The sequence below is a fragment of the Phalacrocorax aristotelis genome, chromosome 4 (genome assembly GCF_949628215.1).
Source record: "Phalacrocorax aristotelis chromosome 4, bGulAri2.1, whole genome shotgun sequence".
NCBI classification, from domain to species: Eukaryota; Metazoa; Chordata; class Aves; order Suliformes; family Phalacrocoracidae; genus Phalacrocorax; species Phalacrocorax aristotelis.
In genome coordinates this window covers 61,720,652-61,739,985 of record NC_134279.1, presented here as the reverse complement: position 1 = coordinate 61,739,985, position 19,334 = coordinate 61,720,652, and the positions used below count along the sequence as shown (strand labels likewise).

At 36.3% G+C, this 19,334-nt stretch overlaps 1 protein-coding gene across 7 annotated transcripts in view; it reads left to right on the top strand.

Annotated features, from left to right (window-relative positions):
* Positions 1-19,334, top strand: part of PCDH7 (protocadherin 7) — a 291,307-nt gene that overhangs the window by 68,766 nt on the left and 203,207 nt on the right. The window contains exon 2 of one of the 7 annotated variants that reach the window (XM_075091719.1): positions 8,960-9,742. The exons of the other annotated variants lie outside the window; for them this stretch is intronic. Within the exon in view, the coding sequence (XP_074947820.1) occupies positions 8,960-9,028 (69 nt within the window). The 3' untranslated portion in view covers positions 9,029-9,742. Of the gene's footprint in view, positions 1-8,959; positions 9,743-19,334 lie in introns of those variants that run through there. 7 annotated transcript variants of the gene reach the window in all.

Here is a 19,334-nt window from a genome sequence, read left to right as displayed (position 1 = left end):
TGTCTGTCAGTAGGCTCCAATTCTCAAACTTGAATCCAGCACAAAATAATAATACCTCTTAAGCAGACAATGTTGAAAGAAACTTAGCTGATTTGCAATAAAAGATGAAATCCTTCACTTAAATATTCCACTTGGATCTGTGCCTGAGAGGGGAAGTTGGAAAGACCCTCTTCTCTGGCAAAAAGCCAATTGCAACAAAATGAAGACTTCAAAACTAAGCACAAAAGATCAACCTTAGCAAGTGAGGTTTTAGAAGCTTGGCACTGCTTCATTTTTGCATAGCATCATTATTAATATGTGTTCAATTAAAAATATAAGATCACAGATGTTCTGAAGTGAGCACAAAACCAGAATTCATTGACTGCTGTTGATCACTGTTGATGCTGTACATTGCAGGAGGGCAGTTTGTTTGTACTTTTACAGTGTTGTGAAGAACTAACAAAACTTGTGTAGAATGATTAGGAGATTGTTACATTTTTTGTATAATATATTTATTCTGACATAGAGACATAAGTTTTAAGCAAGTGTTTGTCTGGGGAGATGCTCAGGGAGACAAAATCTTCTGTGTAGTTCTACCACCTGCCTAAAGGTCTCTTTCCAAGTACTTAGTGTCCTCAGTTGGCTGAAGGTGGGAGTACTACTCTCTTCTCAGTACTGCTGAGGCAGGCAATCTTTAGTCTGTTCATATTTTTAATCCTGAACTGTCCCTGGTCCATATAGGGGCTTCATCATCTAAATATGAGAAGTATTCCTCTTCTCTGAGGAGTTCCCTCATCAGCAGAACAATTGGGTTTTTTGTATAAATGACCTCAGAATGGTTGCCTTTTTTTTGTTTCTCTGAAAGGGCCAGCGCTCTTTCAGGTGACAGAGAACAATGTTGGGTTGTATCCCAAAATTGCTGGTTTAGGGGGTTTTGTAATATTGTAATATTCCCTATTATACACAACGTGATGTATGAAGCATAAAGAGATGAAGCCCTTTCATTATGAACCTAGATATGAGTATAGAAGAACAGCAGAAAGGAACTAAGGAGGGCTTCGTTTACTTAAGCTAGATGTAAAAAAAGGAAGACTCATGGATACAATTCTACAAATATTTCAAACTTAATTCTATCAATGTTTATTATGTTTGTCTGTGATTTCCACCCACAAGACAGAGACAAAGCATCTATTCTAACTCTTACGAATAATTTACCCTTTTAGTTTCAAAAGCACTGGTATTTGTAGTTTAGGTTTCTTTTTTAAAGAAGAAGGAGACCTATTTTAAAAGAAATGGTAAGCAGAATACTTCCATAGTTCTTCCAGTGAAACATTCCCCGTTCATAGCCTATATGACAGCTCTGGCAACAATATAAATCTTTCCAACCTTCTTATTCTCATTTAGCTATACTTGTGAGGATATATGTTGAGGGCATCTTAAGCATAAAGAAAACAAAGATGCTAAACTATAAACCAAATATGACAACTAGCATTTTTAACCTGTGTGGATTTGGAAAGGATTTATACTGTATATCAAAGGGTAATGCCTCTGTCCCTCTTTGATATTAAAGAAATTCACCTATGACTTTTTTTTCAGTGCCAGGATTGTTCTATTCTGTTTCTCAGCTCTTATATTCTAGAAAGCTACATGGTTGAACAGTTTAATATTTAAGAAATGCAGAATATTGTCCATGTTGGCATATATAGACTCTCATAGTGTTTGGCAATTAGATTTATGTGCTTGTGTACTGATACAGAAGAATCTCAGTCTCATCATTTTCCTTCTGGAGCAGCAGGGAATGCTATGGAGATAACATAGAAGCCCTTGGCAGCAGTAGACAGTTCCTCAGCCACCCTTTCTTTGCATTTAACTGCAGACGTACTGGTTAGCCTGTAAGGACACTTAAGCCATCCCTGTGCTCACCCTTAACAGTTTAATGCTGGACTTGAAGAAATTAGGAAGTTTTTGGGAAGCAGGAGGCAGGTAAGTCTTAAAATAGGTACATTAGGAAAAAAGTGAAATGGAATTTGAAGGGAAGGAAGAAACTACCTTCCACTCCTCATCTGGTGGCAAAGACAAAAAAAAAAAGAAGCACCAATAAACAAGCAAGCAAGCAAGCAAACAAACAAACAAAGTTTTAGAATGCAACTATGTGACCAGAAGTGAAGAGGTGTTTTCTGATTCCTTATATAGTCTTTAAATGAGTTTGCAAAAGAAAAAATTCTCATTAACATCTGAACTGGTAAGGAACTGGGGCAAGTGCAGTCCCACTGTCACATCACAGTAACATCCCCCTTCAGTTTTTAGTTTATTGCTTGCTATTCAAGATTTGTTTACTTTGAATTCTAAAATGAAATTAAGAGTAAGAGAAAGAAATTAGCTATTATTTTTGGTCAGAATGATAAATGTGAAGCTTGAAACAGCCTCATTTATGGTGATACAAGGATAAGCAAAGGAGCAGAAAAATGCTTCAAAGGGTCTGTATCTCATGGAGCAAAGGAAGTAGTGTATTTGTTGATGCATCTCCTGAGCCCACAGAAACTCTTCTGTATATATACCTCATAATTAGGGCTTCGTGTGCCTGCGGGGAGGGTACACAGCCAGGGAGCAGCCTTTATGCACAGCATGCTACCCTAGCAACCTGATAGATTTCCAGCAGAAATGTGTGTGGGAGTTATTGCTGATCTTTGCAGAGTTAACCCATTTCTGGAGAGAGAAGTATGCACAGCTGTTGTGGACTAGTCAGCATAGCATGGCTTCTGAGATCCATAGAAAAAGAACATGGGCAGTGTATGTTCCTATGTGGTATATGTACCTGGATATTTCTTCCCTTATCCACCAAATCCCTGTGTGGATAGTAATGCGACATCAGCTGCATGAGATGATGCTCACTGTGCTTCTGACCTGTCCTAGGTTGGCCATTTATTTCTCACCTAAGCATGGTACGAGCTTTGAGTGTGTATTTTTCACAGTTATACCAGATTAGCCTTTTTAGAAATGAGTTTCCTACTTGCTGTTCTAGTGCTTCAGAAGAACTCTGAGGAACTGTTTAAGGGATAGTTGGCTTTAAAACATTGTGTTATAAACTTTGGCTACCCAGGGTCAGATTTGCACAGCTATCCAAGCTTCAGCGGTGAGGTGGGCAGCAAACAGAAATAGCTATCTGAAGCTGAGCTCTGCCAGTCCCAGCCAGAGCCCTAGGACTAATTTGAGTATGAGAAAAAGTAAATGAGCACAGAAGAGAGAAAGGGGTCCGGAAAGGAGAGGAATTCTTGTGTCTCACTGAGAACTGACTCCAACAGCAATAGCTGGTTGGGACTAGAACGTTCACTGCTACAGAGTGAAAACCATGTATGTGTCTTGTGGCTGTGTTAATCTCATTCAGTATTTTGAAGGTATAGAGTAGAATATCCCTTGTGGGTGTGCAGAGGGTGGGAAATTGCATAACGGTCAAGAGTAGGACTGTGGTGTGGAGGAGACAATTTTCTGAGTCTCTGATAGGTTGTAGGGACTATTTGCAGCTTGTGTAATTTAATTTTGAACCCCCAGAATAAGAATTTATGTGCACAACTTCTGCTGGTTTCCATCCTGAAAGGAAAGGCATGACAGTCTACTCAGTCATCTGATATCCTCATTAATCAGCACAAAAAAAGATACGTGTGATAGGAAGCCTATATTTGCGTACAGTCTCAATGACATAAATCTGTAAATCTGATTTTAGCTGTCAATTTTATTGGTAGAGTAATGAAAAGACTTTCACCAAGATGCTTGAGTACAAAGCTTTGACAGTCATACAAAGCAGGGAGTTAAGGTTCTAGCCTTACTGAGCTTCAGTGAGTTTACCAGAAATAAAAGTTGAGAGCATCTCACTGAAAGTTTCGTCTTTCCTTGTATTAGCATGTAAAACCTTAAAATTCTGTCAGTGCATTCCGGTTAGGACCCTTGAATTCTTTCTGCGGATTTTCTAACCTAATCTAAGGGAAGATTGTTGAAAAAAGCTATTTGGCGTACATTCTCTGTCATTTTCACTGAGAAAATTTGGAATCAGTTTATACATGAATTAGGTTTGTTCAGAGTTCCAAACACTTTCTCTCTGGTAATCGACTCTCTACTACTAGTTAAAATAGTAGGGCAGAATAGTAATACCTGAACAGGTTGAAGGGAGATAGACTGTTTTGTGAGAAGTTTTCTGTATGTCTTCCTGGTGTTTCTGGGATGCCCAACACTTCTCCCCAAACAAGAGTTACGCAAGTCTCCACATAACTGGTGTGTAAAGGACTGCTCATTTGGCCAAAACCAAAATGAAAGAGAGGATGAGGAGTCCTTGAGATGTACTGCTGCAATGCATCTCCATTACGCTTAGAGAAGTCTAAGGTATATTATTTCTGTTGCTTCACTGGGAAAGAGGTAGGTCTATATTGCTTTAAGAAGAGAATGCTGTAAGCAGCACAGTATAATTTCAGTCATTTTATTGTATATTTACCACCATTTTATTTTACTCAGTTGGAGGAGTGAGATTTGTTTGAACTATTAAAATTAACTTTATAGATAAATATGTCTTTCTGTTACCTGTTTCTCTATCAGTCTTTCTACTGAGTTTGAAATTTTATATTGTTACCCTTCAATACTACCAGCTATTGGACCATCTTCTGCATAAAATCAATAGCTTTACTGAAATCCCTGCTAGGACTGAAGGACCATTCACCTGGAAGAGCAAGAAGGAAGGCTTTGCAAGGTTTTCTAAAGATGCCTGCCTGGATTTACCAGATCCACTGTGGAATATTATTGGTAGAATTCGTAAAAAAAAGACTATCACTTGGGCTGCATGAGAAGTAGTGTTGTTTTTTTTTCACTAATGGAAAACTATGGAACTAAAATATTAAATTTTTACTTTGCACCTTAAATACTTAAAATTAACATTCAAAGTGACATTTTCATCTTGTAAGGTTGAAACTTTCATGAATACAGTCTAAATGAAATTTAGACTAGAGAAGGGAGGCCGTTCATGTGGTATTCATCAGTTGCTATTCTTGTTCAAAACATCTAACTAATAGGAACATAATCATTGCTATTTAGACTAGTTCTGGTCCCTTGAAAACAACACATTAAAATAAGAAACTATTCATCTCACACCTGGGTAAGTTCATCAGGCAATTAAACATGGAAGATACAATTAATCTTTTTCCTCTTCATGATGACATATATAACTGTGGAAGTTAATTTTCTTGTTTTCAAAATTAAGACCGATATCTTATTAATAAAAAATGCATTCTGTATGTTTCGGAACTGGACACCTGTATATTTATTCATATTAGTCTTAAAGCCTTCTCCTCCCACAGTAATGAATGTGTTGTGGGTTTTTTCCTCTTTTTATCATTAAGTCCTTTGCAGGTCAATACTTGATGGAGTTTAATATCTACATCCTTCTCTAGTAACTTGCTTTAGGTTTTTGCATTGTCTCAGTCTCCTCAAATAAGCATAACAAAGAAAACTTCTCTTTTTTTCTGTTTGGCAGGAGGGTCTAACAGCTCCACATCCTTTCTGATCTGACTTTTATGCTTGTATGATACCAGGATAAAAGCATTCAAACTGACCCTGAACTTAATTATTCTCCACATATTTCTTCTGTCATTTTAGCCAAATTTTCACCAGAGCTGTTTTTCCATTTCTCATACATATCCTCAGGACTGAGACTTCTTTTCCTCTTTGCTGGACTGTACCGTCATAAGAAATTGATTTTCGAGTCCAGCCTTTGTCAAATGTTGCTTCCTGCTTTTCACAAACGCCAGTAATTACCACTAAAATTCATTAAATACCACGATAGCAATGGCATCCTGATGCTTGTACTTTTCCACTGACTCCCATTCAAATTCCAAACATTTTAAAAGCTTTTCAAACATTCATCTATCTTCATTTGCTTTGCTTCTCATCCAGTTCCTCTAACACCTGCCCCATCCTTCCTACAGAGTCGTGCCTGCTGGTGTGAAAATATGTTCTTCTGTATAGTTCTGTGAAACAGCCTACTTGCATTTCTCCTTCTGATCAAGCCTTAATTGCCTTTTCAAACTTAATTATAAAAAGCCTACTTTTTCTATGTTTTTTTTTTTCATTGGCCTTTATTTGCACACATTTTCTTTCTGTAATGCTGTTACGGGAGTATGTTACGTTGTACATGCTTCTGTCTTCTTTGCTATTCTAATACATATATCTTTAATGGTGCAGGAAATACATGTGGTGCAAATTGGTTTGCCATTGGCCCATCTCTGTATTCTAGGATGGCTGATCTTACTAAAGTGTAAAACAAACGCACACAATACTGTCTATGACTCTGTTCTACGCGGATATAGAGGGAGTTTGCACGGTACAGCAAGTGTGTCACCTTTTGGCAGGAGTGCCTCCACTGTAGCAGCATTGCTACATGCACTTTTATCTTTGCTCATGTCTTTTCAAACTTACCTTTCAGAAGTCAGTATTGCAACCGGAGAAGAGATAAAGTCATAGAGTTTGAGAGCACTTTAGGGCACTACATAAATCACTGGAGCACTTCAGCCAGGGCTGCTGATGCAGCCTAACAAGAATATGGGATTACCAAATTACAGTGTATGTTATCACAGCACTTTTATGAAAGTGAGTCAGTGGGGAAGGCTTTGAGAGGACTATTTCAAATAGAGTTAGAGTGACTGAGCTGAAACACAAACTGAGTGTGTATCCTCAAGGTATGGAGATGATTTTCACTGGGCCTTTTGCTTATGTTTGACATTTCTAAAGGGCCAAAAGCAAAAATAAGGTATCACATATGGATTTAGAATAAAGTCATAACTTTACCTACAGCAAGATTGTGTTGAGAAAAGAACAGGAGTAAGAGCATTTAAGAGGGATCCAACTTGTAACTTCAGTTGTATTCAGCTAGTAGAATTTTAGCTGTGCGTATATGATAGCTTCTTGACAGGCACTTGCAGCAAATTTGTCAGGTTCCCTGTAGGACCTGTTTTCTGTAAAATTAGAGTGTTGCTTCACTGTATTGCAGAGACTTTCTCCTTCTCCTTGCCCATACTTACTTCAGTTCACATGATATACTATACATGTCTCATTTTACATAGAATGGAGATCAGGGTATCCCTGTCATAAGACATTTGAAGTTTTCCATGCAACCTGCACTATGAAATAACATACTGTGAACTGCAGAGATCACCCTGTTGTGCATCTCTCAACTGGTGACATTATTTCCTGTTGTTAGGAAGGCTGACAGTTCTTGCCTCAAATCAAGATTTGTTCTGCTGCTGAATAATGACACTGTGCAGTACTCTCAATGTGCGGCTCCCTTAGAACCAAGGTAATCCTTTCTGTGACAGGTTACATAAATCCTGTTGGCTTATGCCGCTTTTTCAGAAGCTACAGAAACCACACCATTATTTTGAAAGTTGAAAAAGTTTGTAATTAATTCAGACATTCAGATTGAAATTCAGATTGAAAATCTTGCCATATCTGTCTGAAGTGAAGAATATAACCTGCAGGCTGACCTTGTACAGTAACTGTGTACGTTTCAATACTAGTTCGAGATGTTTAGTCCTATAGTAATAGATATGCAGATTTTATAAAAAGGCATAAACTGTGGTGTTTAATGAGGTACTAAGGCACATCTTGTTTTGAAGAAAATCATGAGTCACTGAAATGTCATGCAGGATTCAACAAGGATAAAATCAATTCTTTATTTTACATAAACTGAGAACATGCTTTGTTGAGCCTACATTAATCTTTTTGCAGTCTTCCTCTGTAACCTGAGGAAAAAAAAATTTCTTACCGTACCAGTTCCTGCTTCCTGCTCATTAACTGTCTTTTAATTCATTTTATCCTTCACTACACTTTTTATGTTTGAAATGCAGTTGAAGTTTCATCTAGTCTGTCCCTTCTTCTCTGATTATAATAAAGGTAGTCTTTTTTTCTTCTCCTACATTATCCTTTGCTCAGCTAAGATTTTCTCCTTTCCATTATTGGGCTTTTATTTGAAATCAGGCACCTTGTGGTTGATCATGTTTATCATACTAGCAATGGCTTTTTTTCTTTTTGACTGTGAAGGTGAGGCAGAGGTATTTTCAACATATAAAAGTTGTTTTAAAAATACATGTGTATACTAATAATATAGCATTTTTCCTTATTTGAATGTATACTGTTTATGAAGAGCCTCTGTAAAATATATAATACAAAAGTTTCAGTAAATTTACAAAACATTTTTAATCCTGGATTCCTATTTTCTTAGGAATTTTGTTCTTGATTTCTTTCCAGAGATGATTAAAAAAACCTCAAAATAAGTTGCTTTTGAAGTCTGAAAAAGGAAACTAAAAAAATTTGCATATAGTCTCTAGGAATGAAAATAATTTCAGAATATATTTATAGAACTATGTACCTATATAATAACTAGAGGTAAGAATAATAATAAATAAAAATTAAGAATATACTCAGCAGCTATTTTTTAGTTACTTTACATCTTCTTCCCCATTACTTTTTTAACTCTTTCTTACCTCGTAGTCTACATTTTTAGATTCTGCTTTGCATGTAATGTTTATTTGACATTCAAAGAGAAGTTTCAACAAGCTCTCTGACATCTTTTCATAGAATTTCAGCAAAATTTATTCACATGTGAAGGCAGAGGGTATTTTGGGGTGAAGGAGTTATTTTAAATAAATAGCTACATATGTTTAATTTTAATCTTCTTAAGTGGGTGAGATGCCATTCGTTAGTTAATATGCAGTTTTCTAGCTGCCAGGATTCTTCTAAGAAAACAGACAAGCAAACATGAATCCCGAGTAATGATACACCACTCAATTGTGCAAATAGAATTATGACAGAATCTAATAAAAGATTTAAATAATAAAATTCTTAGCCTTTTTCACTGTTAATAAGTCACATATGCATTTTAGTTCTCTGCACAGTAGCAGACATGGCCAAAATAGTTGAAACAATAAAGATCTTTTCTTTACAGCTGAATGAAGAACACCGGTACGCAGCTGGAAAGAATTTTATAAAGGATGCTATTCTAAGGGCACATTAGTTTATTTTCTATGGACACATAGAGTACATAAATCATAACAGGACAATTTGTCAGTTTACATACTCATATACACATTTAGAACACATTTTAAAGACCTGTGCTTAAATCCCAGTTGCTTCCCTATCCAGGCTAATTCCTGTATTTAGTGTAAAAATCAATGAGCTCGCTTTGACTATTTTTCTTGTTTCAAAGTATACAGTCATAGACTGGGGCCTGTTATTCTAGGCACATTAAAAATAAGCGCCTTATGGGTAATGAAGGCATTTGATACAGACAAATGAGGATCATAAGCTAATGATTCTACTAATAAAGTTGTCATTAAAACTTCATATGGATTAGAAAAGCAAAAGATCCAAAACACTAAAACATTAAACAAACATTTCAAGACAAATTGTAATAGATTACTAACTGTTGTGTTTTTTGTTTTGGTGTTGTTCCCCCCCACCATTTCTCTTGTGGTAATCTTACAACAGGCATTCTGTATGTTCTATAAATATCTATAAAGGCCTTTCCTGAAGAATTTATTCAACTAAAACAGATATTATTTTCTTATGCTGTATGTGTAGACTTCCATTCAGTTTAAATAATCTAGATTGCTTTTGAGTGGTTACAAAAAGTTATTAAAGGGTGTGGTTTGGTTTACCATATATAAATCAAAGGTGTGTATGAACAGGTATGAATAAATTTTAACTGCAATGAAAGTCCAAAACTGAATTAAGTTCATTCAATAGCTTAAGAACTCTGTTGAAAATTATTCATCATCCCCCCTGCCCAGCAAAGGGATAGCTTCTGATAAGGAGGGTAATACAAATTGTTAGATTAATGGTAAATATATCACACTGTTTTACAATATAATATCTGGTCTAAAATATGCTTTAAAAAGAAGTATAGAAGTATACTCATTTTGGCTGGAATAGTTGTACTAAACCTTCAAATACAGCAGCACTTCAATATCAATTGAAAATCAGTTGTATTTGGAAAGTTAATTTAACCATCAGCAGTGTGAATACCTATTATTATTTTATTGGAGTTTGGAAATTTGACTGAAGTACCATCTTGTAAAATAATCAGGAATACAAAAGAATAATTCATGATAGCACTTTCCCACATGTTTTGGCCTTTCATTTTAAAATATTTTTTCCTCTGTATTTATGTTGTTGGGGTTTTTTTTGGGGGTTTGTTTTTTTTTTTTTTGCACAATACTGATTAATTTCACCCTCACAATTAACTTTTCTAAAAGAGAAACATTTGAATTTCCTGTGCTTTTGGAGTGCCCTATTGCTAAGAATTCCACATAAGGAAATTAAATGTGGGATCAGGGAGGGCCTTATATTGTATTGTAGAATTAAAAATTTTTATGATTGGCATTCTAAAATGGAATTTTTAAGTGTAAACTGTATATTGACTATACACCAGTTCATACACTGGTCTTCAAAAACCACTGGCTTTCACTATAATCAAAACAAGGCCATGTGTTCAAATTCTATATAGCCAAATCCTACAGCTTAGCTTGGCAGAGCAAACTTTGGCCTTAAAATCTTGTCTTTAAAGAACCCTTCATAGGTGAGTGTAATTTCCATCAGTGATATATACCCATTAGATTAGCATATTGCCATAAGTGTTACTAATTTCCATGGAGTGATACATCAAGTTCATTTGTCAGGATGTTAATTCAGTGGTATGTGTTTGGATTTGTCTTGGCCTGGTAATGATGTGGAGGTGGAGCCTATGAGGAATTAAATGCTTATGTTTGGTGGTAATATGAGCGTTCTGCATTGTTAAGATGTAATTTAAATAGACAAAGTTAAAATAGAATTCTATGCCTTTTTTAACAAGGGCAAATTAAATGATTCATCTGGAAATTGCATATCCCCAAAGTAAGCGAAGGAAGAAGTTATGTTCTGTGAAGAAATAGGTTCAATGTGGGTTATGAAGTCTTTTTCTTAAAGGCAAATTGTTAAAATTTAAGAAAATGTCCCCTGATAAGTTACATGATGACCAAATTCAGAATTTCACTTTGTGAAATATTTCTTACGTTATTTGTAAAATTCTTTAAATGAACCCTGATAGTTTTCATTTCAGCTTCAATTGCCACTGTCCTTCAGTACATCAGAGAGTTTTCCTGGCTAGCTTTGGTCACTGGATGATTCTTCATGTGCACATTCCCTGTGAGAAATCAGTACCTACAGTGGGTTCTGCAGCTGGAAGGCCGCCTGATATACACTCCTTAGAGCTGTAGAGCAATGTGCTGGAGTTCTCCACACTGGTATAGTGGTCCACTATCCAGTTTTAAAGATTACATTCTAGTCAGCAATCCTGTGGTGTTAGTTACCTCCTCCTTTGTTCATCACCATTAAAGTAAAAAGGAAGTATTCATAAGCAATGATGTAACAAGGACATATAAAGACATGTTTGCACTGAAGTGGGAAGCTGAGCATGCCTGTACCTGCCTTGTACTTTTATTACTTCCTGAGGTTACTTGGCTGAAGATTGAGTTCTCATGCCTTCTTATGCCTTAAATGTCACATCTTCATTTTGCTATCATAGATTGCAGACCTACATTTTCTTTCGTACCTCAACTCCACCTTTGACGGTTATTGTTATCCCTATCATTCCCTCTTTTCTATACCTTAGTACAAAACATGATGATAACAGGGCCAGTTTTGCATGAATACACAGTCATATGATTTTGATTTTGAAGGATATTATACCTATGTTAATAAAGGCAATCAGGGGTTTTAAGCCATTTTGAATAAGCTAACTTTGAATGAACCATCATGAAAACAGTGAGGACAGAGCAGCAGAAACATAATCGAAATGTGTTTATCTAAACTACTTAGTATTTTTTCTTCTAGCAGTTCCAAGAACTGGAAAGATAAATATTCTTATAGATTAGGGAGTTTATTGTTATTTTTATTATATAATGAGACAGGGATGGCAACTATTTTCAACTAATTCAGTTAAGACCTATCTGCTTTCAAAGCTACTTCATAATGGTGAGAGAGAATATTTCCCTCATGACATTTGTTCTTGTGGCCCTTACTCTGAAGAGCTTTTGTTCTTTCGTGTACATACTGAGGTAAGCATCTGTTTGTGACTCTTCAGCAACTGTGATTGAAATATTATTTTACCGAAAAGCAGGAGAGATTATCTTCCCATGAAATGAAAAGTGAAGTTTGTACATTTTACCTGTCTTGAGGGACTATTTCCAGTTCTATCTCATCTGTCTCACTGTAGTAACCGTTTAATGTTATAATAACACAATACAATATGACAACCGTAAAGTCTTAACAACAGGCTTTATTGTGCTCAGCCTTCTCTATGGCTGCAAAGTTGGAAAATGAAGATAAGGCTGTGGAGGTCTTATCCGTGCTTCAGATTTTCATGGACGCTGGATATTGACTGATTTTTATACAGATTTTATATTGGTTAAATTATTTTAGGTAGGAGCATGGTATTTCTCCCAAAGGAATTGTATGGTGTTACTATGCATGCAGTTATATCAGCTTGCAATAGATTTGGTGACTCACATGAAAAGATATTGTCCATTTCCTTACAGCTGTATTGGTCTGGTTTCTAATACTATTATATCCACATCTACACTTTAGCTAAGTATGGCTTTAAGTATACAGGTATTATTAAAAGGATCAGGCTTTGTGTGTAAACAAAGCCAGAGTCTTTTTTTCAGGAGAGAGAATCGTCATCCATGACTGTGTCACAGCACCCCTCTGCCAGAAGAGCACGCTCCGTGAAGGTGCACCTCAGAAGCAGCCAATCAAATTCTGCATCCTCAGAAACAGAGCAGTTCTGCTCCCTCCAGCATACTAGACACCTTTCTGGGTTCTGATAATGCTATATACTTTTTCACCCAACTCTAGCCAGATTCAAAGGCTGAACCAAAATGGAGCCCTGAACATAGTTTTTCAGAGATCAGCTTGAAATGATAAATTACTTCACCCTGGTTCAAATAATTTAGAAATTAATAATATGATAGCTCTTTTTTTTAACTAAAAAACACTTCCTTTTTAATTTCTTTTCCCCAAATCTATTAAGAAAATAAGGAAAACAGAATTTCTGTTGTGAAGATTCATACATTAATATATTTAAGAAAATCTCTTTTAAAATTTTATCATTACTCCTAAACAACCTAGATAGCTTTACAGGTCTCCTAAATAATCCTCTGGCCTGGACAGCGTAACAGCACAAATGTATTAGTAGACTAGTGCGTGGAGATCTTTTCACATTTGCCTGTATTTCGTTAAAGCGTATATACGTACAGGAAGTCAGTATCATACTCAAGTGCCAGTTAAATCTCACTGAAGGATTTTGACTTTTTACAGAGTGGTGAAGCTCGTTCACAGTACACAACTGCTGGTATCGCAAAAGTGGCAGTAAATTGTCAGAGCCATTTTTATAGTCTGACGATATTTTCCAGAGGAGGCAAGATCTCCTCCATAGTCTTGCTATGTAATCTACATGCAGAGAAGAACAAAAAGAAGCAGATGGCAACTTCTCCTACTTTCTTCCTGCCCCCACAAGCTGGAGTACCACAGGCATGCTGTCTTAATGCTACACATTTTGGCAGATGGCAGCAACAATGTTTAGCCTGTATATATGACAGAGTTATAATGGTAATATATCCAGTTAGGAGAATATTTGATGTGGTAATGATGGGGAGTGCAGTATCTTTCTAATGTTCTCTGGTGTCTGTATTTTCTCTTTAGCTGATGCATACTAGGAAAAAAAAAACAACCCCGAACTATTTAGTGCGCCTTCTTTTTCTCTGAGCCCTGCTGGGTCAGAACCTCACTCAGCAAAACATGAGTAGATCAGTCTCTGTAGACGTGTGAGAATTAATGAACCAACAATATGGATTAACAAGAGTTTAATAAAGCTTTATTGCAATGAAAAATCTTCAATGGGAAACTTCAAAGGAAGAAAGGAAACATGTACAGTGTCTGTTAATTACCGTGGTATTACAGTTTTGTCTGGAGTGAAAAGCATCTGCTGTTGTAATGTTACTTAAGGGTTTTAAAGATAAAGAGTAAGAGTATGGCATACCATAGAGATTGAATGGAAAATAATGCAAAATATGGTTAGCATACTGAAATAAGGGCATAGTGTTCCACATAGTACTCCTCATGTGCACTCCTCGCTTATCCATACAAATGAACAAACATACAAAAGAGTGCACTCTTAGCATCAGTGTTTTTGACATCAGTCTGTGTTCACATGAGTAACCCCATTGACTTAATGGGTCTATTCATGTCAAAAAAGATTTCTCATGTGACCATGGCTTGCAGGGTTACTCCCGGGTTCTAAAAGAGACCTTTACAGCAGTGTAAATCACTAAGTAAAGGAATTATATGTTGTTTCTTACTACACAAGCCTTTGATTTCAATGATTTGATAATCTGAGCCAGGTTGAAACTAATTACTTGAGGCTTACTCAGGACAAAAATGTGTAAGTGGTAAAGAATGCCCACCGACATGAGTGACCGAGCTCTTTGAAAATGCGCTTGCCCTCCTCTTCCTTATAAATGAGATTCAGGTGTAATTATTGTTTGCTAATACAATTAACCTTCATGACAAATGACACACATTAATGTACAGAGAATAATTTGTAATTGACTTCTTTCTTGTAGTGGTTCTGTGTTTCTGACAGGTTGAAGAGAGGCAGGAAGTGCACAAAGTTACAGTATCCAGGGTTATCCCATGGAAAAACTTGCTGAATGGTGTAAAAAGAGAAGGAAGAATGGCGATCATAAACTGCATATTGCAGAGGACTATTTATGAGGTTTATGAGGTTTCTGAACCTTATGAGGTTTCTGGACCTCTGACATCCAGCTTGTCTTAAATAGTAAATTAAGAGAACAGTATGATGGCAAATTACACAAAAATTTACTTTGAAACATTCCTTCAGCTAATGATAAAGCTGCCAACTTTTTGGTAAGTTTTAAGAATATAAAATTAAAACTTCAGAAACACACTGTAAATCTTGATTTCCAAGATGGCGTTGTGGATCTAATTCATCACATTAACACTCTTGATCTGGAAGTCAGCAGCAATGAAAGCCAATAGAAAGACTCCATAGAGTTAGTCAGCTTTTCGTTAGACATTTGTTTCACCAACAGTCCTGGCTAATTAAACCCCTTGGTAGTAAAACAAAGATCCCATTATCAGCACTGCAATTTCAGAGAGTGTACAGTTAGATATTTACTCCTTGTGTCTGGCATTTGTTAGCTTGCTTTTTTCTTAAGCAGTGATTCAGCTCGGAGTCCAGATCATTAGATTCAAGAACATAGTGAGGGAGAGGGACCACAAGCAATGAATATTTTTTTCCCCTTGAAACCAGCAAATATGCAAGTGTAATATTCTGTTTGATACATTAGGAGATAGTTTATGTTTTTGTGGAAAATTAACAGTAGCACTTTGCTTTGAAAAACAATATTAGGAAAATGGACATTAAGATTTTCTTTTCCAGTAGGTTCTTTAGATAATGTTGTGTGTCTAAATACCTGTGCATACCTCGTTGGATATATGCAGTCTTTTCCTCCTATCTCCAATTTAGTGGTAAAATTTTGGTGAGCAGGATTTTAAAATGGAAATGCTGTGCGAGATGGAGACAGATTTTTATCTGTGTATGATATGACCAGCTAGACTGCTTCTTGCCATAACACAAGCAAGCTATAAAGATTCCATAGTCTCAGTGTTTCTGGATATTTCATAGTGTCAGCATTTCTGGACAGACTCCCAGTTTTAGAAGGGGAGAAGCTGACCAACACTTTGCCAGTGGTAACAGAAGCCTTTAATCAGAGTCTGGAAAATTAATTCTCTGTAAAAGCATCTGGATGCTTTTCCTGCCTTGTAGTCATCTTCATTTGCAGTGCTTTATGCTTTACTTTTGGGCTCTATCATAAACTGAAGTTAAAAAAAGAAAAGCAAAAGCAAACCTGCTGCCATCAGCAGAAGACAACAGATGCCTCGGTGGGAAATGAGTTTCAAACTGAAAATTAATACAATGAATGGTAGGGCTACAACATGTGGAATATAGAGTGAATTAAAAAGGGGAAATTGCTCTTTCTACTGAGCAAGCTTTTTGGCATATTTTTATTCATGCATTTGATAACACTGTTATCCTAACATTGCTCTGCCTGTAAAGCTTTTCCAACCATAATATAGAAGAGCTTTGTTTTTCCCTTCACTGTGATGACTCTGTCCTTTGGTATTTTTCAAAGCTTGACATGAGGCAGTAATGGTTCTATTAGCTGCACTGTAGCTGCTGAGCTTGCTGTTTTCAGGGAGCATGTCATCACCAGTGCCTTTCTGCAGTTTCCTTATTAGCATGTGTCCTTTACTGACTCTGCAGGAGCTATCACCTAGAATTAAATATTTTCTGCTAGACCTGTCCTTACTCTGTGCAAAATGATTACAATCCATTACACCACCCTTTTGCTGACAGCCAGATACCACTGAGATTACAATAAAATTGCTCCATATTTAAATATGATACTAGCTTGCTGCACTGAGTATCGATAAAAGGAAATGTTGGAAAAAATCCCTTCAGTTCAGTAACTGGTGATGAACTTTTGAGAAGAAAAATGTGGATACTCATTAAAATTATCAGCTATGCTGTAATGGTTGTGATAAACATAATAACGGAAAATGTAAAGCATTCCAATACCTTTTTGTTTCATTAAGGTTGCTAATAAGGTGTAAAGTAACATAGACCTTTACAAGATACAAAAGAGTTGTAATGGAAAACAAAAGCTTTGAAATTTTTCATATTTAATTTTGCCTTTAACACGAAAGATAAATGAAGTATTCTTCTGCATTTCCTAGTGCAAGATCTTCATACGTTGTCAAAAAAAACCCTATGTGCAGACTATTGTTTTTTCATTGAAAAAAAGAGAAACACTGTAGTTGTCATTGCTGATTTGAATGTAAACATGTTCTTTTTTTTTTTTTTTTTTTTGGGGGGGGGCATATTTATCTTCCTTTCAAACCTTATTCCCATAGAATCTCAAAAGTCTCATTGTATAAGTTACCTTTACTTTTACCAAGATACCACCTCCAACATTGTAGAAGATTTTGCTGTGAGCTACTCCCAGTGGGTGTAATATTCTTGCTGCAGCTTCCTTGGAGCTGGTAGGAATTATTGCTGTGTACATAAGAGAAGGTGGCTAAGATCCACCCAAGTGGGTACTTTCTGTTTGGGTATTTTGCTTCTAAAAATTGTGTTCCATAAGTAAAATACTGCTTGAACTTAAAGCCTCCTGCATCACTACACTGCCTTATAGGCAGGGCTATGCTTACATGGCACAGTAAAGTCCTCTTTGTCTGTAAAAGTCTAAGGACACATTTTGTAATTCTGGTATTTTTTTGCTTTTGTAAGCATGCTGCTTTGCTTTATCTCCATCTCATACTAGCCTAAACCATTATAGCAGTGATCAGACTCAGTCTTACTATATCTGAAGAATGGCACTTTATAGATATAATAAGGAAAACTCCCTGCCATGAAGAATTTACCATATAAGCATATCAGTACATTCCTAACTTATATTTTGTAAAATGCTTTACAATTTTAGCCTTGAGGGCTGCCTTTCTTTAACATTCAGCTGGTTTTTTTCATGTTTTACACATGAACCCGCATGCACCACAAGGAAAGATAGATCACTGTCACATTAAAATTTGCATGCCTGCTTCGTAAAAGTCATATGCTTCATTTACATGGGATGATTGGCTACAAACAAATGTATTGTGTAACACATAATTTCGAAATTTATATCCATTTTGGGGAACACCTGTCTTACTATCACTTTGCAGCTTCTCTGTGAAGTGTTTGAAGCAGAGGAAGGGGCCAGTTTGAATAGGACTTCAAAGGATATGAAAATGTTTAAAGACATATTCACCACAGCATCTTTATGTCTAAAAATAAAAGAAGTTCTATTTCAGAGATTTGCTGAATTATAAAAGATAATTAAATGCATGTGTTTTCTGCCAACCCCCTTAGCATATGAAGATTGTCTCATGAATCACTGTACTTTTCTTTAGGCTGTGCTTCTGATTTCAGGGGGTTACCGAGACTTATTTCCCTAATTTTTCCTGCAGGTTGATTTTTTTCATGTTGAAACTACAGAACTATTAATCTCTTTATATTACACTTACAATTTTTTAAAAAAAAAAAAACAAACTTAAACTTCTTATTGTTGTGCCTATTCTTCTGGGTGCAGAGTATTTTTCAAAGTCATACCCTGCATCCTATATTCACATTTAAAGCATGCTGAAATTAGGTTGAAAACAAGTTAGTCATGCCTAACATTATTGGGTTGTGAAATCAAGGTTGACAGCAAGGCTACTTGAACTGCAGCTGTGCCATATACAGCTTAAAGTAGCTCAAATGGGGCTTCCTCATAGGACTCATGTCAATGGTAGGAGGCTTGTGCTGGAGCAGGGTAATCTGAATCGGTCAGAGAAAGCTGATAAGCAACTGCTCATTAAATCAACAACTGCTCTAGGACCACCCTGATGCTCAGAAAGCTCCATTCTGCACAGGAGCCTCTGTGAGAAAGACTCTGAGGAACTGTTTTTACTTCTTACCTCTGCAATACATCCAGAGCTCCTCCTTGACCACTGAATATGTACCATGCAGCTCTTGTCCATATAAGCATGTTGGTATGCAGTCTGTAAGGTCCTGCACCTATGGCATAGCATGAGAATTAGAATCTATTATCACTGAAGTCCATGAAAAAATGTCATTAAACTCACAGATCATGTATGCAAATACTGTGTGTACTATACTTGGAAGGCCTTTGTGTATGAGCTAGGATTTCATACCCTTTTCACCAAGTAATCCTATAGAACTAGTGTCTGCATGAGCTAGTCTCTCATATGTGAATTGATGTGAACATGCACAGCAATGGAGCTAACTGCCTGCAGGCAGGCACCAACAGAAGTTGGGAACTGCTTTCCCATTATGCTTTCTGGCAGCTACCAACACGTTTTCCAAGTGTGTGGGAATGTATGTGTAAGCGTGTATTTATTTATTTATTTTTAGCTGCGCTTGTTTTGTAGACCATTTGGTGAACTACCAGTTATCTATAGACCAGAGCTGGAGTAAGAATGCCTTAGTGGAGTCTGGTATAAGTACAAAAAGTGAGCACGTATTACATATTATGTCTCAAATTATTTATTTTTGTGGGTAAAGGTGTGAAATATGTTCTCCATATCAAACCACTGGAAGAAATACATTATTGAGATGTTCTGGGAACCAACATTGGTCCTAAGGGCCCAAAACAGTTAAGCTT